At 48.2% G+C, this 17,690-nt stretch overlaps 1 protein-coding gene across 3 annotated transcripts in view; it reads left to right on the forward strand.

Moving 5' to 3' along the window:
* Mgtor (nuclear basket protein megator) overlaps window positions 1-17,690 on the forward strand; it is an 89,933-nt gene that overhangs the window by 7,082 nt on the left and 65,161 nt on the right. For all 3 annotated transcript variants that reach the window (XM_077634179.1, XM_077634181.1, XM_077634180.1), the window contains exons 5-13: window positions 553-656; window positions 2,287-2,451; window positions 2,844-3,017; window positions 3,974-4,193; window positions 7,283-7,494; window positions 9,697-9,867; window positions 11,113-11,261; window positions 14,271-14,372; window positions 16,500-16,671. In XM_077634179.1, coding sequence (XP_077490305.1) covers window positions 553-656; window positions 2,287-2,451; window positions 2,844-3,017; window positions 3,974-4,193; window positions 7,283-7,494; window positions 9,697-9,867; window positions 11,113-11,261; window positions 14,271-14,372; window positions 16,500-16,671 — 1,469 coding nt within the window. The remainder of the gene's footprint in view (window positions 1-552; window positions 657-2,286; window positions 2,452-2,843; window positions 3,018-3,973; window positions 4,194-7,282; window positions 7,495-9,696; window positions 9,868-11,112; window positions 11,262-14,270; window positions 14,373-16,499; window positions 16,672-17,690) is intronic.

Consider the following 17,690-nt stretch of genomic DNA (forward strand, 5'->3'; position numbering starts at 1 on the left):
TGTGCCGACTGTTCCTTGCTTGGGACAGTCAGCTAGGTGCCCAACACACTTTGCTGACTATGCATCCAAAGTGCCTGATGAGAAAGTAAGGGGTGTTTGGAAGGAAGTGAGATTTTTTCTATGCTGGGAGAGGGTCAGTTCTGTCTCATTTAGTTGAGCTGGTACATGTTTTCTAAGGAGTCATACGAAGAAAGCATTAAAGCCCAGATAAAGGAGCCACAGCTGGGTAAACACTTTGGGCCTTAACAGTTGGGATTGGTGGGCCAACATTTTATTGTTGATTATTGTGTTTACATTAATGCCAGTCATTGCAGTTGAGCGCAGAGGGACAGCTGTTGGAGCTTGAGTAGTTGGCTCGTGAGTGTAAATGTATCTCGTGACCTTCGACAATGCTGTGCTCTGTGCTCACTTGGCAGTATGTGATACCGTGGTGGCGGTTTTAATTGTGTAGTAAACAGCCTGCAGTCTATAGGATCTTGTGCTTTGGGATTAGATAGAAGTTGACTGACTGATTGTTTACTAACCTCTGTGTATGTGTATGCATGCATGCAGAGCGTCTGGAGTCTCTGCAGACAGAGTTGAACAGCAGCCACCAGCAGCAGCGCGAGCAAGCGGTGCGTCTCGAAGAGTTCCAGTTGGAGCTGCTCAGTGCTCAGGTCAGTCCTCTGCCCTTTCGTAACATTATAGATGTTGCGCTGCAGTTTTTTTTTTTCTAGGCTTGGGAAAATTTTGCAGCTTCTTCAAAACTTTGCTCCCTAGGGTTGAATTTTGCCAGAGGCTCGCATACTTTAGGATGTCAGTGCACGTTAATGAAACCCATGTGGTCGAAATTTCCGGAGCTCGTCACTACGGCGTACCTCATAGCCTGAGTCGCTTTGGGACGTTAAACCCCCCTGAACCAAACCAGGGTCATGTGTTGCATTCAGTCAGTACTGCCTAGCAACTACTCGAGCATTATTTTTAGGGCAAAAGCAGTACTTCACGAGGTCTAATCGGCTCACCGAGTTCTTGAGAAGCTTGACCTTGAAGGTGACATTGGCCAAACCGTAAATAAGTAAATAAAAGAAAGATTGTCGTGACTGAGATTCAAACCCGCGGTGGGCGAACAGATCAACTTTGATGGCTACTACACGACAGCACTGTGCCACACCGCAGCCGATCACGCCTCGTGTTAAACTCCGACGCACACTTGCGCTGTGCATTGCATATCGTCGTCTTCATCAACTACTACTACCGTTGAACTTATGCAGCCACGAGACGGGCTGACGACCCAGCAAAGCAAAACCATGAGCCAGCCAGGCTCAACACATGCTTTCGCACGTCTACTTGGTTTAACTAAGTTAGAACCCTACCACTTTTTACCACTTTTTTTCGTTTTGTTTTTGACGATTGCCTGTTTGGCTGATTTGTTGACTAATTTCTTTATTGGTCACTGGGACGAATCGTTACGCAGCTGGTGGGAGGTGGACACCAGTGCTGCTCTCGCCCAGCTCGAGAATTCGAGTAACTCTATAACTATGCTGGCCCACCTTGGGGTTAATCTGTCTAGCTTGCTCACTTTGATCAAGTTCAGAAGTGTACATTCTTCACTGCAAATATACAGCCCGCCAGGTTTTCTTCTAGGCTACGCAGCTGGGCTCATCATTATTAGCATTGCAAAACTCTTAAAAGGTGAGAGTAGTTCTCGGTAGCACCCATCAGCACCACACAGTCCAGTATGGAAGCAAACCCTTTGGCGTGTATACTTTTGACAAGAACTGCAATGTGTAGGGCTACTGGTTGGTTTGTCTTATTAAAGAACAGCATGTGGTAATGTGCTGCTTACTCCCGGACAGTGAGCATGCCTCTCCATCGAAGAGGTTGTGTTGTGTGCTTGCATGTCTCTCTCAAGTCGCCGAGGTTTAAGCGCAATTCTCCCTTTGCACTTAAATCTATGACTTGAAATTAAATACAAAAGAAAGCAATAGGTATAACGTTAATATACAGGAAGGAAATGGTCTTGGGGAGGGTACTGAACTGGATTCCAAGAGAAGGCAAGCATAGCACGGGGCGGCAGAGAGTTAGGTGGGCGGGTGAGATTAAGAAGTTTGCGGGGATACGGTGGCCGCAGCTGGTGCATGACAGGATTAATTAAATGACAGGAGAGATATGGGAGAGGCCCTCGTCCTGCAGTGCATGTAGTGAAGCTGACAGTGACCAGATGCTGCCACGTGGTGCTTTTGCGCTTCAACTGAAACCGCAATTCATGTGCGCGTCGGGGCGTTGCTTCGTCCCCCCTTTGTGCAGCATGGGGAGAAGCGTCTGCAGCAGGAACGAGAGCTGGTGCAGGCACAACTGGAGGAGCTGCGGGAGGAGGCAGCCTCCCACCGCCAGGAGGCCGCACAGCTGCGCCGCGACAAGGCGGGCCTCGCCCTCGACTTGCAGGCACAGCTCGACCAGCAGAAAGAGCATGTGAGCCACCGGCAGTTGTCCTTCCTCTCTCTCTTGCTTAACTCGCTGCAGCTCACCATGTTTTCTTCAACCAAGGTGTAGCACTTATTGAAATAAAGGCTAACGCACGGCTGTAGAGTAGAGTCGCAGTTGTTCTGAGAGAGTAATTTTTATTACTGTCGTGGTGTGATCGCAGGCAGATTGTAGGAAACTAGAAGCACGGAACCCCACGGTATCTGTTTGTGTTGGCTCGTTTTAACAACTTAAATTACTTGGAAATAAATGGGAGAAACAAGAGCCACCTAACTGTTTTCCCGCGGCGTTGAAGAGCTCCTCCTTTCAGGAGCGTTATCCTGGCTTCCTGTAAAGCTCCATGGATCCATGTGACAGTGTGTATACGTGTGTGTGTGCAGGTGCGCTCCCTGACGGGCCAGGTGGAAACATGGCGCTCCACCGCCCGGGAGCAGGAGCAGCGGGCCGAGGCGCTGGCCTTGCGTTTGCGTGAGGCCCAGGAGGCCCAGGCTAGCCTGGAGGCACACTTTCGCCACGAGCTGCAGGCACAGGCACGGCTCACAGACATGCACAAGGCAAGTCGGTTGCCGCCCGCCTGCCCCCGTTCTGCCATGGTTCTGTGGTGTTGTTCGTGTAACACTAAGCTCAAACTAGGTGATCACGATGAGGATTTATTGACTGTCTCCTTTTTATTGGGTTGACACCATGTCGCCTGCCCAGCCATAAAAAACAAAAGAAAAAAAAGAGCGGCATCCTCTGTGTGCAGCTACAGAGTAGTGCTCATGGCATTCATGCCTGTGCACAAAGATGGTGCCACTTGTCTGGTGGCACATTCAGCACTGTAAACAGTTGTTGCTGAACCTTGCATCACACAGGAGTGACTGGCGGGTGTTTTGATGGAGCTTAGACAAACAGGCGCCCATGTGCTACATGATGTCAGAACCCCACGGGATTGAAATCTAGAGCCCTTCACTCGTAGCCTTCATAGCCTGTGTCTGATCAGTTGCTTTAAACGCCACAAGTTGCAATTTAAAGAGGAAAAGAAAAACTCTTGGTCCCCAGCTTGTGTTAAGAAAACTACCTTGTGCCCTGGCGCTCTTTGGCCAGTGCTGCCCTAGTGCCACGATAATACATCATCATTTCGTTTCAAAAACTCTTTCTCTGTTTGCTGCTGTTTTTAGAAGTGAAGAAGTGACAGTGATGATGCAAGCATTGGTTGGTACAATAGAGGTCTAGCTTGGGCTCGTTGCCGGATAATGTTGGTAGTGCTGAAGTCAAGGAAAGGAGATGGACATGGGCAGGGCACACGATGTGAAGTGCAGATAACGGGTGGTCTTTTGTGCTAGCACAGTGGTAGCTGGGAGCGGTTGAAAGTCAGGTGGGCAGATGAGATTAGAAAGCGTGCGGGGATTAAGTGACCTTACATGGCGCAGAGCAGGGTTAACCCGAGGACAATGGGACAGGTCTTTGTCCAGCAGGGGACCTAACTGGGCAGATGGTGGTCATGCTGATTGGCCTGCGGCGCGTGCAGGAGCTGTCCGAGAGCCGCAAGGCCCGCATCGATGAGCTGGTGGGCACACTGGAGGAGATGCAGGCCCTGCTGCTGGAGACCAAGGCAGCAGCCGAGAAATCCCAGGAGGTTCTGCGGGAAACCCAGGCCAGCCACGAGCAGGAGCTGCAGAAGCGGGAAGCAGACGTGGAGGCCCTACGCAAGGAGCTCCAGCTGGCCAACAACCTGCTTGAGAACAAGGGTGGGTGATGGGGCTCTCTCATTCTGTTCCATCTGTCATTGACATGGCACGGGCTCTCGGATTGTGTTTTGTGGAACCTATTGGTTCCTTGGTGTGCTTTTTGGGTTCCCCAGGCACCTAAGTCCACGCATGCCTCAGCCTGCACGCCCCCTTTACCCACTTTATTTTTGGACTTCACTACACTGCAATTGCTTGTTACGCACGGTTTCACCGTGTAGCCAGTCATTATTGACTGTATTGGGCAGTCTCTTGGTCGTGCATGCTGTTTTTTTCATGTCCCCTAGGAGGGAAGGGAGAGAATTAGGGACACGTGGGGTTCTTCAGCAACTTTTCAACGCTTTCTGGGATTCCTCAAGTCTTTTAAATTGTAGGGGTGTGTGAATATTCGAAATTTCGAATACAAATAGAATACCATATAAACGCTTGTAAGGGCCGTGCCCCTGTATGGGCCGCACCCTGTTTTCCCCAAGGAAATATTTAAAAAATATAATATCAGTGTAAGGGTCACACCGAAACTTTCCACGACCCACGCGGGAATAGCCTTTGAAATGCACGTGCCGTGGCCTCTGCGATCAGCTCCGGCTGCGAGCATGGTGCGTTTGATTGCGGAGGTGACGCATGCGCATAGGAGCTTCCAGGTGCCGCCCACGGATGGTGCCCGAGGCCATGGCTCATGATCATCGTCAACTTTTTCCTCCGCCGCGAGCTTCCGCTATCCATATCGGCATCAGTGTCACCAGCTCCAGCATTTTCTGGCTGTCAAAGGCACAGGAGTTGTGGTAGCGTGTTAGTTCACCGTAGTTGTTGCTTTCGCGTGCTGCCGCCAACTGTTAGAGTTGCTGTCGAACATGGCAAGCGTGTGGTGGGCATGGAATTCGACATGGCCGAGAAGTGCATCCGACGATGGTGCAACCAAGAGATTGCATTGAGGAACACAAGCTGCAAAAAGCGTGCTTTCCGAGGCAAGCGTACAAGTTTCCCGAACTGGAAGAAGAGCTGCTCTGCTAAGTGATGGAAGCGCGGAATAATGGCGACGCATTGATAGCGGACATGCTGCGTGACTTCTTGTGGAATGAGCTTTCATCAGAGCACAGCACCAGCTCGTAGTCAGAATACTCCGAGAGTGGCGATTGAAAGTAGAATAAATGCCGCTCATTCCCTGATTGGTGTGTTTTTACTTGAAAAAGAAATTTTTTTTCGCACTTCACGTGTAGGGCTGCATCCTGAAAATTGACCCTCAAATCTGGGAAAAAAAGTGCGGCCCTTACTTGCGTTTATATGGTATATTTGTTTTTTGGTTTGCATCAGATTTGATGCCCCCCCCCCCCCCCCCGGCAGCATCTTGGCGTGCTGCCAAGGTCTTCCCTGCGGACAGCGCGACAACTGAGGAACCAGAAATTTCAGCCTTTAGCTACACAAAGCTAAAGGCTGAAAAAAAAAAGTAAATTCTGAGCGACAGAAATGGAGGGCGGGTTCATTATGCAAGTGGGTTCATTACGCGAGTAAATATGGTAATGAAGTTTTACTACCCATCGTTTTATTATAAATTACTTGATCATGTGTCAATGCATATTATCATTTTTTTTTATTAATTTTGCATGGCCACATTACAAGTTGCATACTCTTATGCCGTCTAATCAAGCAGTATATGCATTTCAGTGCATGTCATTGTTTTTTTTTTTGCATGGTGCTGATTGAGTCTGGTTTTGTTTATTTCAGTTGCATAGACTACACTACAGTCAAACCTCGTTATAACAAACATGGAATTATTGGTCATACCTGACTGTTGCTAAATCTTTTTAACAAGCATGCATTCCTTACCTTATATATCGAACTGGGTTCGTCATAAAACGGATATATCGAACTGCCAAGTGCCAAGCTGAGCCCGCTTGCATGGCAGACTTTGCCTCACTACATGGGTGACCAGTGGTGGTGTGGCAAGCATTTGTGCCACAGTTCGCGCTTTAAATTGCATTTGCCAACAGTGCCACAAAAGATACGGCAGCGGAAAAAACAGCTGGTTGTGGCGCTGTCAGCAACTGGGAGAGACCTTTTCCATCCACACAAAAGCTATCGTGAGTACATAGAGATCGCTGCTGGAAGCAGCCATCTACTCGTGTTGACAGTCGTGGAGTGAAGGTGGTGAAAACGGCGATAGCTTTTGTCCTGGCATCCGTTTTTTTTTTTTTTTTTTACCCTACACCGCTGTAATGCGAGAAAGCCAGCCTAGGTGGCGTTTCACCTGCCACCGCCGCGTGGTGCGGTGCTGTGCTGGGAAGCCAACATAACTGGCTTTTGTGAGCAGCTTCAAAACTGTGCTAAAACTACTGAAAAGGTCTCTCCCATGTTGCTGTTCCTTCACTGACTAAACTTTTCTTCTTCAGCCTGAGTATCTTGCGTAATTTTATATCGCGAATTTCGGTTACACAGTTAACCCTGGATATGACAAAATTGAAAAAATCCTGGGTTTTTCGTTACATCCAGGTTTTCACTCTATGCAGCTTTCACGAGAAGACTCGAAAGGACAATGCAGAATGGAAACCAAAATAAGGAATAAATCTAGATTAAATCATGTTAGAGAGCTTTTGCAGAAAACCTCGTTACTCGAAGTCGCAAACGCCAAGAAATGTTTTGCGATCACACTGATAGCGTGATTGCGGCAGCAGCCGCCACTACCTTCACCACGGCATGCGCAACACTGCAACGAGTGGGGTGGGGAGGGCGGGTTAGGCGAAGGCACTGTGGCCGAGCTAGGAAAGAGTGCACGCAGTCACCCCGCCGCCGTAGACCGGCTGCGGAAAAGCATGCTTCTTCCTCCAGGTTCCCCTTTCTGCCTGCCCGTTGCTATTGCCCACGGAATGAACTTATTGCCTTGTGTCCCCAGCGCTCCCCTCTACTTTCAAGAAGTTTCACTCTATTTCGAGAAGAAAACTAACCACTACATTTTCCTCTTTATCTTTTTCTGAAATCTTTTTTTTTTTTTTACACTAAGCAGGCATTTGATAGCTGATTCCTATAGGAAATATTCAATATTTGCACACCCATACTAAAAAGCTAAGTACCCCTGGTTTGGCCTTGTTTGAATGCAGGTGGCATCATGGAGCGCCTCTTTCCTGCGGCCCATGTGTCCGGCCTGGCATCGGAGTCTGGCCTGAGCCTTACGGAGCTGTTGACTGAGCGGCTGGAGCAGCAACGGGCCTTAGCGCAGGCCACCCGCGAGAAAGAGGCCCTGCAGCAGCAACTCCACGAGCTCTCACAGGAACTGGCCGACAGGGTGCCTATCGTGGCTAGGCACATGCAGGCAAGCTTCCCTCTTGTAAACACTCCCGAGTTTATTGTCCTCCTTCAAGGCCAGGAGATTGCATTGACGGCTGTACTGTAATGCAGCCACTGTGTGCACAACAAAGCCTCGGTGATACGAATTTCATGGGGTCGTGAAAACATATCATATGAACTCAATAAAATTTCTTGCTGGGCTAGTTGGGGCTTCATTCTCTTGGCCAGAAATTAATACAACATAAAGACGTTCACAAGTAAGAAAGACAGGGCAACGTGCTGCCAACACCTGAGGCATAGGTGATGAAAAACGCAAAATATTTTACTTGAGTACCTTTCTCATACAGTTGGCCCTTCTTTGTGTATTTCATCTTCACTTACATCACAGGCATCAGTTAGTAAGAAGTCCTGTCTTTGTTACTTGTGAACATCTTTATGTTGTTCATCCTAACAGCGAAGAGCAAACAAGATGACCACAAAAAGGGAAGACGGCAACACAAGCTCTAGTTGGCTATATAGCAGTTGTAATAAAAGCTATGGCTGTAAAGGAATATTGTTTAGTATATTTATTTCTTTTTCATCAATGTACCCTTTTCTTAAAATCCACTCTCTGCAGAGTGTTGAAATTTTGTGTGAGAGTAGTAACCAATTCTTTACGCAGCTGGTACCCAAATAATGTGCTTGCTTCAAACAAAGTTATGTTTCTCTTCTGTGTCGGTGTAATGAAATTCCCACTTGATTGTTTATTTTTTGTCAGAAAAATGCAAACTTGCTTGGGCTTATTATTCTGGTACTTGTTATGTAAATGGCTTTGATTAACATCTGTGAAAAATTTTGTTTGCTTATACCTTATATATAGTACAGAAATCTCCAAAAATGTTGTTTCAATAAAAACTACAATAAAATCTCTAAAAACCGTTTTATTCGTCAAAACTTTCCTTGACAGAAGAGCTACAGGAAGAGCCCCAGTGGCTGAAAATTTTACCACGAACAAGGCCAAATTCCAGCCCGAAACAAAAACTTATGTTTCTGATGAAAATCTTTGAAAGTATCCGTAACAGAGACGATGTCGAGACTCACCTACTTTTCCAGTCTTCGTGACAACTAAAAAGGACCAAAAAACCATTTGTGAAATCGCGAATACCGTAGTGCGATATATTTCAGGGGTGAAATGCTCCCTCCTGTGTGGATGAAAGTACCATATAAATGTGTGTAAGGGCCGCGCCCTGTTTTCCCGAACAAAATATTTAAAAAATAATAATATCCATGTAAGGGTCACACCAAAACTTTCCACGACCCACGCGGGAATACCCTTCGAAATGCCCGCGCCGTGGCCTCCGCGATCAGCTCCAGCTGCGAGCAATGGTGCACTTGATCGCAAAGGCAACGCATGCGCACAGGAGCTTCCAGGTGCCGCCCGTGGTTGGCGCCCGATGCCGCGGCTCATCATAATCATCATCGTCAACATTTTCCTTTGCCACGAGCTCCCGCTGTCCAAATCGGCATCATTATCACCAGCTCCAGCCTTTTGCAGCTGTCGAAGGCATGGGACGGGAGTTGTGGTAGTGTCTTAGTTCACCGCAGTTGTGGCTTGCACGTGCTGCCGCCAAGCGTTGCAGTTTTAGCACGATGGGCAATCACCTTAATAGCTACATGGCTGGGAGTTTCCTGTCGAACATGGCAAGCATACGGCGGGCAGGAATTTCGACGTGGCCGAGAAGTGCATCCGACGATGGTGCAATCAAAAGGATGCACTGAGGAACACAAGCTGCAAAAAGCTTGCTTAGTGAGCCAAGCCATGCAAGTTTCCCGAACTGGAAGAAGAGCTGCTCTGCTAAGTGATGGAAGTGCGGAATAATGGCGACGCGTTGACAGCGGACATGCTGCGTGACTTCTTAGGGGATGAGCTTGCATCAGAGCACAGCACCAGCTCATAGTCGGAATACTCCGCGAGTGACGGTGGAACGTAGAATAAATGCTGCTCACACTCTGATTGGTGTGTTTCTACTTACAAAATTTTTTTTTCCGCACATCGTGTGTATGGGCTGCACCCCGAAAATTGGCCCTCAAATCCGGAAAAAAAAGTGTGGCCCTTACACGCATTTATACGGTACCTTGTGCCATGGTGCTCTTTGGCCAAAGCTGCCCTTGCACTATAAGCATTCGTAATCATCCTTTTCTGCTTCTTCTTCTTGACCACTGGTGCTTTGGCGTTGCATGATTGCAGGAGTATGAGAAGGTGGCGTCCAGCGTGGCTGCCCTGCGGGAGCAGCTGACAGGTGCCCTGGTGGAGCAGGAGCAGAGGGCGCGTGAGCGGGATGAGGCTCGAGCCGCGCTGGCTCACGCCCAGCGGGAGCTTCGCCGCTATCAGCAGCAGGCCAAGGACCTCTCGCGCCAGGTATGCACATGCGGCTGGAGAAGTGTAGAGTTGGGCTTGTTGTTTGACGTTCACTGTTGAAAACAGTGCGAAAGAGAGGTGAACAGCACAAATGCTGACTGTCAGCTGGCGGTTTTATTTCAGAAAGTGCCACCCTGTTTTTGTCACCTTCATGCTGGGCTGTACACACCCATTCATCTTTTGTTTTCCCAAGTGGCTTGAAGGTTATATTTTCATGCTTTCTGAAATGAAACTGCGAGCTGATAGTCGGCGTTCACGTCATCTCTCTCTGCTTTGCCCCGTTCTTCGTGCTGCTTTCAAGAATGATTGGAGAAGCATGTCTGTCCATCTTTCTATACTTCTAAAGTTCTGGCTGCATGCTCTGAACATCCGTTAACTGTTCTCTAGGTAGAAATAGGTTTGGTCAGTTTGTTACTGTTCCTGATGCAAGTGGGAAAGTGTTTCATGTCTTTAGGAGACATTTGCTGATTTACGTTATTTGAATACTACAGATATGCCTTCAACAGCTGGGCCTCTGCGTCTTTAATCCAGGGGAGTGGACACATTGATTTTAGTTGAAACAGGGATTCAGGAATTCAATTCACATTGGCTTCGATGGATTTCGTCACTGACCTTACAGCTATGGGTCCACAGGCCTCAGTGCTTATTGGAGAGGAACGAGTTCAATGGAAGGGGAAAGAGGAGACACGGGAGTGAAAGAAGAGAAATGAATGAGGAAACAGGAGTCGGTTAACGAGGAGTTGCGTATAAATGCTTGGCGACTTAGATAAGATGAGGGGTAGCAAAGCGCCTGTTAGCTTTAGAACTGAAAGAGTCAGGTGCTTTAACATTGTTCTGTGTTAGCATCCCTTGCATCAAAGAGCTGCGCTATCTTCATTCATTCTGTCTCGGCATTAACTCCACTTACTGCTTATTTTTACGCATTACGAAGGAACGACTACTTTGACGTGTTGTTCTTTGAATCCTAACTAGTACTGAGGTGCACAAAGCACAGGATGTGCAACAGCATTTGGAGTGCGTGTTAAAAGCAGCGCACCGCGTCAGTCTCATTTATCGATTCCCTAAGCTCCGAAGGAGCCGAGTTTTGATTTTGCAATAGTATAGTGTTAGGAAGTATACTGCGGTCTTTGCGGTTTGGCTGTGGTTTTGCATTGCATTTGCGTGTTTTGCCGTAGTATAGTAATAACCCGGGACTGTGGAGGCTGAAATGAGGGGGCGCGAAAGACGGTGCTGTTGACTTTGCAGGTGTGCCAGCTGACGCAAGAGGTGGAAGATGCGCGTGCAGGCAATGCGCTGCCATCGTCACAAGTGGAGGAGATCACCTCCACTGACGACGGGTCTTCGCCTCCGCTCACGGCCTCTGAGGTCATTTCAAAGCACCTTGTGACGTTCAGGTGGGCTGCTAACTGGCTCCATGCTCTCGAGCCTCATGATGTGTCTCAAGTATAAGTGGTCGGCAAATGAGAGCGGCTGGTTGAAATGGGCGGCCACTTGAGTTAGTCCAATCAGCGGCAAAAACAAGGGAAAAGCATGTGCAAGATGCTGAAAATCATTATTTTTGAAACTCCACATGTGCTGCGCAATCAATTTTCATTTCATTAATGCAAGAGCTCAGGTTGGTTGGCAAGAGCTTTATTTGAGCCACTGCAGTGGATCAGGTGAGGGCAAGGGTGATGAGCAGGATGGCGAGGGGCGCTCGGGCTGCTCTAATTGGCAGGGCACTGTTGGGCTGCAACAACCTTCAGGGCCCAGCCCACTATGCAAAGCTGTAGCTCGGACCGGTCTTGAGCTGCCCAGGAGTGAATCCTCCCATCACTCCTGTGATTCTAACCCTTGGAAGGGAGGTTTCGGTGGAATTACTACTTTGAGCCCCCGAGGTGGCTCAGTGGTTATGGCACTCAGCTGCTGTCTCGCTCCGCCTTGCATGCGGGAGGTGCGAGGTTCGATCCCCAGTGCTGCTGGGCACCCACCGGTAAAACAGTGGATGCAAGCTTTCCTCTGGTCTGGTGCTCGGCTTCTTTAGGGTGAAATGCTTGGGAAATGGGTATTTTACTTTACCTTGAGAAATAGAAAATACCTTGTGCCATGGCGCTCTTTGGCCGTAGATGCCCTTGCGCCATAAAAACCCATATTCATCAGCTGCTGTCTCGAAAGACGAGGGTTCGATCCCGGTCGTGGCGGTCACATTTTGATGGAGGTGAAATGCTAGATGCCCGTGTACTATGTGAGGTCGGTGCACGTTAAAGAACCCTAGGTGGTCGAAATTTCCGGAACCCTTTACTATGGCGTCTTTTATAGTCAGAGTCACTTTGGGATGTCACACCCTATAAACTGAACCAAACTACTGGTTTGCTAAGCTTCTACAGTAAATCGTCATTAACTCGAACTCGCATATGTCGAAGTTGACCACTTTTTCATGTCGTGCAGTAGGTACTACTGTCTGCTTGCCTCTGCTTAGCGTGAAAGTGTCCTTGCGACGAAATGATTATTATCTCGAAACCTGGCCAATGAAAACTCAAAAAAGTGCCATCAGCGAGCGGCCTGCATGGCCCCACAAGTCGTGGTGCCTACAAACGTGCATTTCGTGTAGGTACGCCACAATTCACGCCTCTTGATGGCATACGTTCTGTACTGCATTGTACAGTAGAACCTCGGTGTTACGTTTTTCATGGGACCGCAGAAAAGAAACTGTACCACCCAGAAAACACAGTAGCGGGTAAGCATGCGTGGTACATCGGTGTCTGCAGTGTTTTCAGTGCGAAAGCACTTCTAGCCACATTCCCCCGTGTTTCAGTGGCGTGTTTCTGTGTGAAGCCTCTGAGTAGCACAAGTGTAACTGGCTCACTTGGTCGGTGGACACCTCAGTTGCGCTTTTAGGCATGTGGCAGTGGTGTGGTGTCCACGCACAAATAACCATGCTTAGCAGTGCTAAACCGCCAGCCATTTTTTTTTTCTACTTCTAACAAGGGCAGCACGCTTCTCTGCAATTAGCATGGCACTTTGGCCCTCGCGATTGTTCGCATGCATAGGACGTCTTAGATGCCTGTGGTGGCTGTCTCTCTGCCAGAGCAGCTGTTCGCGCCCACTGGAACTCAGAAGTTGTGCTTTTAAGCCGCAGGCGACAAGGCAAATGTGGATGAAAGAAACAAGCTTCGGAGCCAACCCATGCAGCTGTATCTCTACAGCGCTGCTTGCACTGCATTTGCCGTGGCATTGTTTTGTTTTCGCAACTTCGGTCATTCGCGCTCGTGCCACACCGGTGATGGAACTACGCTTGCAAGCACACGCGATTCACGGCGATGTCGGCGCGGGTGGCGGCTGAACGTGGCGGTGGCCAAGTCACACTTTGCCCAGTCTGCCATAGCCGTTTCGTATGCGTTAAACATAAGCTCTCAAAATGCCGGCGTGCGGTTAAGCACTGTTGCGAAGTGACATTCACGACTTAGCACGTCGGAATGCTGCCACAGTTGTCACATAACAGTGAAGTCTGTATTGCATGGGTCTCAATGAGAGTTTAGACGGGACTGGCTCACGAAAACATAGCAGCCGGGAAAACACAGCATCCTGGAGCATAACAGCAGTGTTCTACCGTATTTAGCACAACCTGGCTGCAATGGCCAGCACCTCTGTCACGCACATTGATGATGCGTGGTCAGGGCAGCTGGAGTCTTTCCCAGGGCAGTGGCGGCTGGACAAGCCACAAGTGGATATGCAGGCTCACTCCCGCCCTGTTCTTTCCATGTACAGGTAGCCATGTCGTCTGAGCCACAGTAGAAAACGCGGCAAGTGCTGCTGCCATCGGTCACGTTACGAATGCCATTGTGTGCGTCTCTTTTCGGCCGTGTTGTTTGTTGAGATGCTGCACTGTTTTCTAGGGGTCTTTTGCACAGTGGGGATTGCGCTGTGAAATGAAGCTCGGAAGAAGACTTGAATGTTTACGAAGCAAGATTAGAACACTGAAAATTTTGGTACTTTACTTGTCTCTATATTTTTCGTGGTTTTTGAGGCTTGGAGTTAACAGGGTTTCACTGTTCTCCCGTCTTCTTATGCAGGTCATTATGCTCTCCCTCGATAAATGACAACCCGAGGAGGAAAGCCGACGGTGTAGATTATGGTTGATCAGATGTGCAGAGGGATTTTCGCTTTATCAATTTTGTGGTTGGCAAAAAAATTGAAGTCTGCGGTGACGCTTATCCTGAATTTGGACACATGCCCGTGGCTTTTCCGGATCATCGTAAAGCTCAGTTGACTTGCCTGATTCTTTGTTCACCTCTGCCACCTGCTCTATTGCCAAGCTATGTCCAGTTGCCTTGTCATACTTCAGTGAAAGCAAAAGCTGGCAGCTGTTTGTTTGACAACTGGGTGATCTCTGGATCATTTTATTGACTGGTGTCCACCTGCAGGAACATCGAGGAGCTTCAGCAGAGGAACGTGGAGCTGCTGGCCGTGGTGCGGGAGCTGAGTGAGAAGCAGGAGGATGAAGAGAAGAAGGCGGCCGAGGAGAGGTGGGTTTTGCTATTAGCTCTGCTCTAGCTTGGCTTAGACTTCAGAAGCATGACCATTACTGAAACTGCCTTGGGAGTTTCTCTGTCTTTCTTTGAGGCGTGTACATGCACATTATGCCAGCGAGGTAATGGAAAAGAAAAAGCTGCTCTCCCTTGGCAAGACTCCCATCTTCAAATTGGCACACAGTAGAATCGCAGTGATACGAATCTCATGGGGTCACAAAAAATTGGTACAGCCAAAATTTCGTACCATCCATTACAAATAAAATCCGTATGCAGAAGCATGGGAAATGCATTCATGCAGCTGTGTTTATGTTTGATGGGAGTTAAACAGGCGTGCGGCCACAGCTTAGTGCTCGTGGTGCATTCAGCACGACTGGCTGTCGCAGAGACTGCAATGTTCGGGTAGCGCTCAGTGTTCGAGGGTGCGGTCGTGGCTCACATGTTCATTAGTAGTGGTGCGGAGTGAACACATCTGAAATTCTGCATGCTGCATTCAGTGCACTCCGGCTGGTATGAATTCATTTTGTCCCGAAATTCGTATCGTCGCAGTTGTGTATTACATCATGCAGAGGACCAAAAGGCCAATGAGAACAGCTGAGATAGAGCATAGTTTAAATCCTACAAGTAATTGCATTCTTAATGTCATCAGCCGGTTCATAAACACAAAAATCCCCATAAACTTGGGCGCTCTTTCAAAACACTCTCAACTGTTTTTTTTTTAAAAAAAAGCTGTTGCACGAAGAACCTTTCAATGAAACGCATTTAAATTGCATCTAGTGATGATCGTAAGCCGAAACCAATTCACAGATGTGGCGCATATTACAATTCAAGGTGTCATATTTAGTGGACAGGATTTGTTAATAAACTGAGCGGCTCATAGAAATGTAAAAAATTTAGTCCACTTATACAAAATCCATTCAGCACTGAACAGTCTGCACAGAGTAAATGAATTTGATGACATGACCGTCAATCAATTAACAAGCAAACACTGGCACAGCTTTGATTGAAGAACACTAGACTTGGGGGGGGGGGGGGGGGCTTGCAGTCATGGCAGTGCTGTCGCGTGACCTCTGGCAACTGCAGCAGCTTTGGAAAGGCCGCAATAGCTCTGCCAATGCTTTGGTGAAGACGACGGTTCTGATCAGCTTGCAACTCTGTGCCTAAGAGACGGGGCGGGGCTCTGTGGTGCAGGGTATTCCATGTTGGTTTATGTGCTTGAAGACAAACCGTGGAGGCCTTTGCTTCAAGTGCAGCTGCATCACAGTGAAGGTGTAAACCGAATGTTTTATGGTGCTGTATAAACTTCGCCCCTGCATTTCGGCTTAAGGGGGGAAGCTGGTCTTGGAGAAAAAATTTTTATTAATGAAGTCACAATTATGAAATCCTCAGGGAACATGTATTTTTGCGTGCTGATTCCAAATATGGAATTTAATTTAATGTACAAAAAAATCCTTGTGGACTTGATGCAATATATTATGTAACTTTACCGAAATTTCGCTGCAAGGAACTTGCTAGAGTGTGTGCCGTCCGCTTGTCTTGACAACAAGCTATGCAATAAGGGTGAAATTATTATCCTGCCTATCACAGAAGTTGAGTTACAGGGTTTTGAACTTCGTACTTCACGAACGGGAAGAAAAATTTCTCTCTGTTTCTGAAGTGACAACTTGAAATTTCTATAACTCAACTTCTATGACAGGCAGGATGATAATTTTAGCTTTATTGCATAGCTTAATGTCAAGAGAAACCAATGGCATGCATTCTAGCAAGTTCCCTGCAACACGATTTCTTGAAAGCTCTCTACAAAAAGTTACATAACGTATTGCATAAGTGCTCAAGAAATTGTTGCACATGAAATTAAAATCCATATTTGGAATTAGCATGCAAAAATACATATTCTCTGAAGATTTCATAATTGTGACCTCATTAAAAAAATTTTTTTTAAGACCCTCTTCCCTTTTAACCAAGCACTTCTCCAACATTCATTGGTCTTGCGTGCTAGCTCAGGCAAGCCAGTGCAGGCTCCGTTTGTGCAGCTTCACCTTGCTACAGTTGTGGGTGCTCCAGAAAGTCCCCTTTCCTTCTTCTTTCCTCTTTATTTAATTCTTCTTTCCTTCTTCTTAACAGGAGCTGTGAGCTGCGTGAGAAGCTGGATGGCCTGCTGGCCCAGCTGCAGGAGCTAGAGCAGGAACGCAGCCGGCAGGCGGCGCTTGTGGCCTCCATCTCGCGGCAGCGTGACATGTACCGTGTCCTGCTCGCTTCCAGTGGCCGCAAGGACATTGACCTGCCAGAACCCATGGTAGGTGCCACCATCCTTTTGTTTCCGTGCAGTTGTGTGTTGCAGTTTCAAGGACAGTAGCTGTTGCACGGCAGCTTTTCCCAGAACAAAGTGGCATTGATGTTTTTGACGCGATCAGTTTAAAGAGACACTGAGGAGAACTCTATCAATTTTTTTTTGTTAGCAAAATCTGATAGTTCGGCATTTCATGGCTTTGTTGCCGCTTGTCCGGCAGCGAAAGATTCATTTATTTCAAAGAAATTTGGATTCGAAGTTGAAAAAGTTTTTCCCGCCGCTCCGATTCAAACTCGAGAACTCTTATGACGACACGGAGAACTCTTGTGACGTCACAGGATGGTGTGACGTGAAACGTGACGTAAACGGAGACTCCGTGATTTCTGGCGGCTAGTGGTGCGGTCTAGCGGCTGCCGAAATGAAAGCTACCACCGCCGCACGTTGAAGGCATCTGTCGGGGGTCGCTACTGTCGCTCTGTTTACGTTTGCACCGGCATCTTGCCAGCGTTGCGATGGATCCTGTTCACGAACCCGACGACGTAGTTCTCGCAAAATCTTCGGCCTTCATTTCAGCGACCTCAGCCCCACAGAGCATGCGATGCTTTTGAGGGAGCACGGTTAGGTTAGGCGCCGGTGGGTCGTTTGCCCCTTCCTCAGTGAGCAGCCTTGCAAACTAAATATCATAACCCCAGTGCAGGGAGTTGCGAGGCGCCAGGACAAGGTCGGCGCGTTGTGCCCATCGGAGGCTGGCCGGGGCTTTGGGGCCAACGGATTCCTTGAACGCGTGGTTGCACGGGGCAGCAGGCGGCGTCGAGGTCTCCCACGGTTGCAAGGGCCAAGTTATTTGTTTATTTTATTGCCACAAAAAACGAATAGGTGCTCAAGGGCGGTCGCGTTTAAAGTGGGCACCTTGAAACTAAAGCCGACGCACGACGCTTCAACGGCTTCCGCTAGATCCAATGGGTCCACTGGATCGGGCTCTCTCGCCCACTTGCATGTACCTTCAGATGTGTACCATGAATGGA

Source organism: Amblyomma americanum, chromosome 8 (assembly GCF_052857255.1).
Source record: "Amblyomma americanum isolate KBUSLIRL-KWMA chromosome 8, ASM5285725v1, whole genome shotgun sequence".
NCBI lineage: Eukaryota > Metazoa > Arthropoda > Arachnida > Ixodida > Ixodidae > Amblyomma > Amblyomma americanum.